This window comes from Leiobunum rupestre, chromosome 8 (genome assembly GCF_980474605.1).
Source record: "Leiobunum rupestre chromosome 8, qqLeiRupe1.1.hap1, whole genome shotgun sequence".
Classification (NCBI taxonomy): Eukaryota; Metazoa; Arthropoda; class Arachnida; order Opiliones; family Sclerosomatidae; genus Leiobunum; species Leiobunum rupestre.
The window spans coordinates 27,271,454-27,279,570 of NC_143391.1; the positions used below are offsets into that span (position 1 = coordinate 27,271,454).

Genomic DNA, 8,117 nt, shown 5'->3' on the forward strand with positions numbered 1-8,117 from the left:
ATTTGAATTCCAAAATCTTAGTATTCTTAGTACTTTTATTTTCCTGAGTTATATTGATTATTTGTTGTCTAAAGCTTGACTCCTTAAGCGACCATTCCCCAATTTCAGGCTCACTAGCAGCGGGTAAAAAACCTTAAAATTAGCTTTTCACTTTATTTCAAATATGCTATAGTGAAAAATTCAGAAAACAGAAATTTATTATAATAAGGCCTACAGATATCGTCTGTCAACAATTTTAAAAATACGATATATGTATTATACCGTAGTAAAACATTTTTTCTGATTTAAAGAATTCCTTTAGAGTTAGCGACATTTTTCTCAGAAATATACACGTAGTTTTCCTGAACTTAGCATACGACAGGCGTAGCCGTAGGGAGCACAGGGAGCACGTGACCCCGAAATGTATGGTTGTGTATGCCCAATGAAGGAATTTTTTAAGAGCAGCCACCATACTAGGGGGCCTAAGCTATTTCCACCAATGGGAAATCCGATGAAAAGTTAGTGCCCTTCTTTCTATTGAAAATGTGAAAATCCACTTTAACACTGGTTGAAATAGCTTAAAACCGATTAGTATTTAGTGGCGCCCTCTAAACGGTTGCTGCTCTTAAAACCTTCCTCCTTCGTTTGGTTTTTTTCAGTTGTGTGCCCCACCCCGAACCAAAATACTGACTACGCCACTAAACTCAATCAACAGTCTCTAAATTCGGAGAGTCTACTATTGAAATTAACATTAAAGTAACCATGGTAATTGGATTACGTCTTATTTTACAAATAAATAAGTCGGTAAAAAATGTGGTAACCCATATTTATTTGTTACGTTTAAGTAAAACTTACTCAAGACTTATGTTAACCTAATAAAATTAATGTTTTTGTACTAAATATCACACTCAAAAAAGACTTAATTAACGACTAAAAATGATTAATTTTGACAGCATCAATTTCGTTTAGATGAAATTGAAAAATCGGTTAATTTAAGACTGCAATAATCGTAATTTTAAGGTTAAATGCAGCTTTAAAATTAAGAACATGGAGACTCTTCAATTAGGTTTAATACTGCAGCCTCATTAACCACTAAAAAAGAAAACAAATACTGGGTATAATATTATTATTTTAAATATGAAATAGTTTTAAATTGACAATACCAAGTTGTCATTGCAAATTTTGGATTCGGGGTCCCTAAAGTCGATTTGTGGGCCCCTAGTGAAATGAAAATAGGCTATAGCCTGCCCAACCTACCCACGGCGCAGCTACTGCCTTAATTCGATTGAAAAAAGGTCTAAATACCCTAGATAAAACCTAAAATGTGCAGTGTAAGTTATCTTTATTTAGAATAAAATTTGAGGCTCAAATAAGACCTTTTTCATTCTTAAATAAGCCTGTCATAAAAGTATATATTCAGTATTAAATAAATCAGAAACGTTCCCCTTAAAAATAGTTTTAAATTAGGTTTAAAAAAGGGCTAAATACCCTATATGAAAACTAAAATATTCAGTGTAAAATATCCTTATTTTTAACTTAAAGTGGTCTTAAAATAAGATTGGCATTACAGCATTTTTAAAAATAAATTTAACACTCAAATAGGACTTAAATAGCTATTAACTACGACCGTTTTTTTATCCTTTCCCGTTAAGATCAAGTGTAAAATAGGACAAACATAAATCTCAACAGATAAGATCTAAAAGAGTCTTGAATTATGTTTAAAAATAGAGCCTTAATAACAGTTTTAACAGAAATGAAATAAAAATATGCAGTGTAAAATATCCTTATTTAAACCTTAAAATAACCTTTATATAAGATTGGCAGTACATTGTTTATAAAACTAAAATTGACGCTCAATTAATGAATTTAACTTATCAAAATGTTTCTCTTAGCACTTTCAACAAAATTTGTTAGTTAAAGCAATTGTTCTTAATTTTGTGCCTTATGATTTCCGTTAAGCTGTAGGGGCGTAGACAAGGGGGGCTTCCGTGTTCCAACCCCCTTTGGGCGTACCTTTGACTTTACTAAATGTTCACCCTCTTCTGGACCCCTCTGAACCTTTACATAGTGTGAACCCCTCCTGAGCAGATTTCAGACTACGCAACTGTTACGCGTAAGTTCCAAAAATATAAATCTTAAATAATTTGTTATGAAAACTAAGCATTTTAATTTAACTTCCCATATTAATATAATTAATATGAAAACTGAAAAATAATTATTACATGGTTCTTGATCATCAAACAGGGACTAATTTCCAGGAAGTTTTTGGATTACTTCGGAATGTTTTCTAGGCTATTTGATGATGGATACTGAAAATATTGCTTTCTTGAAGTACGTAATTTTATCACTAACCCATTTGGTTATTAAATCACTTCCAAACGCCACAACCTATGCTTAATGTATAACGATGAAATTTTCCTGGATTTAAACGCTGAAAATAAACCATGCTCTCCCACCAGTAAGTACAAAACACACTTACAACACGGTTACTTAAATCTAAATACCCACTACGCTGTAAAAAATAACGGTTTGGAAAGGGGTTTAATGCAATTTCGTAAACCGTTTTGTGGGTAAATTTAAACCATTTATGATTTATTAATTAAACGCAAAAATGGTAAGACCGAACTGGTTTTTGAATAACCTATAAAAAATTTCATAATGGACTTAACAATTTCTTATTGGTATAAGTGTTTAGTTTATGCTTGTAATTTAATTTGATTTTTTTACCTTTATCTAATCTATCTATATTAAAAAATGTCATTAAATAATTTTTTAGTGTAGTATAAAAGTGGAATCAATTTTAACATGTAAGCAGTGCTTTTCGCTTCCTTGAACTACGATGTAATTATCCATCAATTTAAATGTAAATAAACGTATTCATGTTTTAAGTATTCAACGTCTTTAACAATTTGTCACCACTGTCACGTCTAAACATTTGGTCCGTCGAGCCGGATCCCCACTACAACAGTTGAAGTTACGCCTCAGCCGAGGGGATTCGTCACCTATCACGTGAGCAGCAGACTGGTGAGAATCGTCGTTTAAGCAAAGAAGCCTGGTCAAATTCATGTCAACTAGAATGGATGCCCTTCTCAGCAAAAGACGAGCTATAAAAGGTCAAATAACAAGACTGGAGAACGTCAAACAGAAACATATCGCGCAACCATTCTCCAACATTGCCGTGCAGACGTATCGGGACAAGGCCGATAAATTACAGACCGAGCTGGAGGATTTGCAACACTTAATTGTAGACAAAAGTGACGACAGCACTTTCAACGACATCGAAGAAGAATACAATCTACTCATTGAAAGAGCAGAAGCGATTTGTTTCTTTTTCAACGAGCTGGTGAATCAACAGACAGCGGCGAATTCTACGGGTACATCTCAAACGACGTCGGACATTCGGCTACCAAAATTGGAACTGCCTATTTTTAGCGGGAGCTACGTCGAATGGTTGACGTTCACAATTCATCGCTGTCCGGAGCCCAAAAACTGCAGTACTTGAAAACGTCGTTACGAGGGGAAGCCGCCTTGCTCATTCAATCCATTCCTATCACCAACGGAAACTACGCAGAAGCCTGGGACATTCTCATTAACCGATATAACAACCCAAGAGAAGTCATCGATGCGCATATCAAGCGATTATTCAATCAGCCACCAGTTCGGGACGAATCGGCATCGGCTCTTCGCTGTCTAATCGACACCACTATGGAATGCACACGAGCTTTAAGAGTCTTAAATGAGCCAGTCGATCAATGGGACGCCATTCTCTTGCATATAATCAAGGAAAAGGTTGACAGAGAATCTCGCAGGCAATGGGAATTATCACTCAAAGGCACTAGCCGACCATCATTCCAAGAGCTGATAACATTTCTGGAGCAGCGGGCACGAGCGTTTTTGGCATCTCAAACTACAAGCCACTCTCAGAAGCACAAATCAATTACACCATACTCGAAGAAAAATACGCTAACTCATCATGGTTCAGTACAAGACGCCTGTATCATTTAAAAGGAACACATTCCGTCTACAGATGTGAGAAGTTCCTAAAGGCTACCACGGAAGATCGCTGGAGGATCACAAAGAACCATTCACTCTGTTACAATTGTTTGCGACCTGACCATCAAGTCACCAATTGCAAGTCCGGGACGTGTAGAAAATGCAATGGAAAGCATAGCACATTATTGCATCAGGATAAGCAAGAAGGAGCTACAATAGAAGATGCAAGGAAACCAGTTGAGGTCAATTGTCTCGTTTCAAGAGAATCCTTATCGTTATCGCAAGTTATACTAGCGACAGCCATCATTCGAGTTGAAGCTTCAAATGGAGAATTCCAACCAGTCCGTGCCCTTTTGGATTCCGGGTCACAGGCAAGCTTTATCAGCGAGCAATGCTGTAAAAAGTTGCATCTCAGAAGACGTCGGCTAAATGTAGCAATTGGAGGGATCGGCGGAGCTGGAGTAGGAACATCTCGAAGCAGTGTTCTTCTAACAGTAAAACCAGAGGCTGGGAACAAGTCGCTCGTCGAGATCAACGCCTTGGTACTCAAGAGAGTTACGGAGGACCTACCAAACCGTGTGATCAATCCTGACGCCTGGTCGCATCTCAAAGGCCTAAATCTTGCCGATCCCAAGTTTCACGTACCTAGAGCAGTTGACGTACTGTTGGGAGCCGATGTATATCTGTACCTGGTTCAAGATGGCACTTGTATCGGACAACCTGGGACCCCGGGAGCGTTCAATACTATTTTCGGATGGGCTGTGTGTGGTTCCCTCGACTCTCATAAACCAGTCAAGTTCACGCCAGACATTCGAATTTATCACTTGACCATCGACGATCAACTGCAAAGGTTTTGGGAACTGGAAGAATTATTCCCGAAACAACTACTTACCATAAGCGAAGCACAATGTGAAGAAAGCTTCGTCAACAATTATCGCCGTGACAATGAAGGCAGATACATTGTCAGCCTTCCTATGAAGAATGACCAACATAAACTGGGAGATTCAAGAAGGATGGCTGTTCGAAGATTCTCATACCTTGAAAAGCGATTACAAGCATACCCGGGCCTTGCTGAACAATACCGCGCCTTCATGGAGGAGTATCTCAAGCTTGGTCACATGAGACTAGTGTCACCAGAAGAAGCTGTAAGGACTGAAAGCTTTTACCTTCCACATCACGCCGTAGTAAAGGAAGGCAGTAGCACCACTAAGTTACGAGTAGTATTTGACGCCTCCGCCAAGTCAACCACTGGAGTTTCACTTAACGTTCTCCTGCTGGTTGGTCCAAAAACTCAAGATCTCATAGCTCTACTACTTCGTTTCAGACTTCACACCGTGGCCCTAACAGCCGACATTGCCAAAATGTACCGTCAGATCCTGGTACAGCCTGAAGATGCTAATCTACAGAGGATCGTTTGGCGAAGTAACCCAGTAGAACCGATTCGGGACTATCAACTACTTACCGTCACATATGGTACAGCGGCGGCACCATTCTTGGCTACAAGAGTACTCAAACAACTCTCATTAGATATGAAGGACAAGTATCCGATGGCCTCTCGAGCATTATTAGAAGATTTCTATGTCGACGACCTGATGTCAGGTGCCGAATCTACAGAAGAAGCCCTTCAACTGCAATCAGAATTGTTGCAATCCACAGACGAAGCTGGGTTTCAACTACGAAAATGGACTTCTAACGATCCAGCCTTGCTTCATTCAATACCCGTTGAAATGCGTGAAGGTCAATGGCCACTGAAGATAGACGTAGACGAATCAGTTAAGACCTTGGGCCTTCGATGGACACCGGGAGCAGATTTCTTCTCATTTTCAGTATCAGGTTCTAACAAAAACTCGATAACGAAACGAATTATTCTCTCCGAAACAGCCAAAATCTTTGACCCCCTGGGGTTATTGTCTCCAGTTACCATCCAAGCGAAACTACTATTACAAGATCTCTGGAAACTGAAGCTGGGCTGGGACGACCAGTTACCTGAACCTATCTCTAACAGATGGAGGACATTTCAGTCGGAACTTCCAGAAATCGAGTCTCTCGTCATTCAACGTCACATATCTCAACGACAAGCAAGTGAAATCAGTTTACAAGGTTTTTGCGATGCTTCGGAAAAAGCCTACGCCGCTGCAGTCTATCTAAAGACAAAGAACAGTAAAGGAAACATCAAAGTTCAACTCATTGCGGCAAAAACCAAAGTGGCCCCTTTGAAGCAAGTATCATTACCAAAACTCGAACTCTGCGGAGCCTTACTATTAATCCGACTGCTAAAACTTACTTCAGATGCCCTGAAGCTAATAATTCCAGAAATCCACTGCTGGAGTGACTCCATGACAGTATTGGCTTGGATAGCCTCGCCTCCACAAAGATGGAAAACCTCTATAGCCAATAGAGTATCCGAAGTACAGACTGCTCTTCCTCAAGCACACTGGCATCATGTAAAGGGAGAATGTAATCCTGCTGATTGTGCCTCGCGTGGGATCTCAACTGCTCAACTATGTCAGCATTCACTATGGTGGCATGGTCCCCGATGGCTGATGGCTTGTCCGACTTTCAAAGAGACAACTGTACCTGTTGAAACCGAAGACTGCATACTAGAGGCTCGTCCACCATCTACAACGTCAAACCACTACACAATCGACACGACGTTACTTGATGCACATTCGAACTTTATTCGTTTGGTTCATGTAACAGCTTATATACAACGATTCGCTAAAAACGCCCATGGTCTCAAATCAGACAGGACTATTGGCCCATTGACAGCTACCGAAATCGATTCGGCGCTTAAACACTGGATAAAAGTAACCCAAAAACAAAATTTTAATGAAGAAATCCATTGCCTTATTACAGCCAAACCAGTTCCATCGAAAAGCAAACTACTATCATTGAACCCCTTCTTGGATTCAGAGGGAATTCTTAGAGTTGGTGGCCGAATCAGATACGCCAAAGTCCATACAGATCAAATTCACCCTATTATTCTTCCAAGACGAAGCAAACTGACCGACCTAATAATCACTCACGAACATCAGAAGCACCTCCACGCTGGTTCTCAATTACTTATGACAGTTCTCCAAAGAAATTACTGGGTTTTTGGAATCCGACACGCTATAAGATTTCACATCAGACGTTGTTTGCGATGCACTCGCCAGAAAGCAACTATTGTTCAACAAATCATGGGTGATTTACCAGCAGCCCGAGTAAATCCAGCCAGAGCCTTTCTGAAGTGCGGTGTGGACTACGCCGGTCCATTCCAACTTCGAGTCATGAAGGGTCGTGGTCAAAAAACATTCAAGGCGTATATATCACTGTTTGTGTGTTTCACGACCAGAGCCATCCATCTCGAAGTAGTAAGTGAGTTGTCTACCGCCGCCTTCCTTGCAGCTTTGAAACGATTCGTAGCCAGACGAGGGAAGAGCTCGGACATTTACAGTGACTGCGGGTCCAACTTTGTCGGTGCCAGTCGAGAAATGCGAGAGTTCCTGAAATTCGTGTCCAGTTCTGCAAACAACTCGTCTATCACGCGCTGGACGTCAGACGAAGGTATCAACTGGCACTTGAATCCGCCTGCAGCACCACACTTTGGAGGACTATGGGAGGCAGGTGTAAAATCGGTGAAATATCTGAAATATCACCTAAAACGAGTTGTCGGTTTAACTATTTTATCGTACGAAGAGATGAATACGTTACTCTGTCAAATTGAGGCTTGCTTGAACTCGAGACCTCTATCTGCGCTATCTACAGATCCAGATGACCTTGTGGCATTGACTCCTGGACATTTTCTCATTGGCGGTGCACTAACGGCTATCCCAGAACCAGACCTCACAAACGTCAAGGTCAACCGCTTAACCCGATTTCAGATGGGTCAACAGCTTCTGCAGCATTTCTGGCGGAGATGGCAGAATGAGTACTTAACAAGGTTACAACAGCGTCCAAAGTGGCTGACCGTACAGAAAAATCTACAAGTAGGAGATCTCGTCATTCTTAAGGATGAAAACCTTCCACCTCTTAAATGGAAGTTGGCTCGCGTACAAATCATCCATCCAGGGAAGGACGACTGCGTTCGGGTTGTAACTGTAAAAACGGCTGATCGCGAAATCCAACGACCAGTAACCAAAATTTGCTTACTACCAGTAAACTAA

General features: G+C 40.4%; 1 protein-coding gene across 1 annotated transcript; it reads left to right on the forward strand.

The window, feature by feature from the left end:
- Window positions 1-3,055: 3,055 nt before the first annotated feature.
- On the forward strand, window positions 3,056-8,117 carry LOC149932966 (uncharacterized). Its single transcript, XM_090157209.1, has 3 exons — window positions 3,056-3,322; window positions 3,412-3,960; window positions 4,026-8,117. Exons 1-3 carry the CDS (start codon window positions 3,056-3,058, stop codon window positions 8,115-8,117), a joined length of 4,908 nt encoding a protein of 1,635 aa, XP_090013335.1.

Bases quoted from the DNA above. Each gene is read 5' to 3' on its own strand.
- LOC149932966 (XM_090157209.1), top strand. From the start codon at position 3,056: ATGGATGCCCTTCTCAGCAAAAGACGAGCTATAAAAGGTCAAATAACA. The intron at 3,323-3,411 runs GTGAATCAACAG...GCCTATTTTTAG, and splicing joins GTTTCTTTTTCAACGAGCTG to CGGGAGCTACGTCGAATGGT. The intron at 3,961-4,025 runs GTACAAGACGCC...AAGTTCCTAAAG, and splicing joins CGCTAACTCATCATGGTTCA to GCTACCACGGAAGATCGCTG.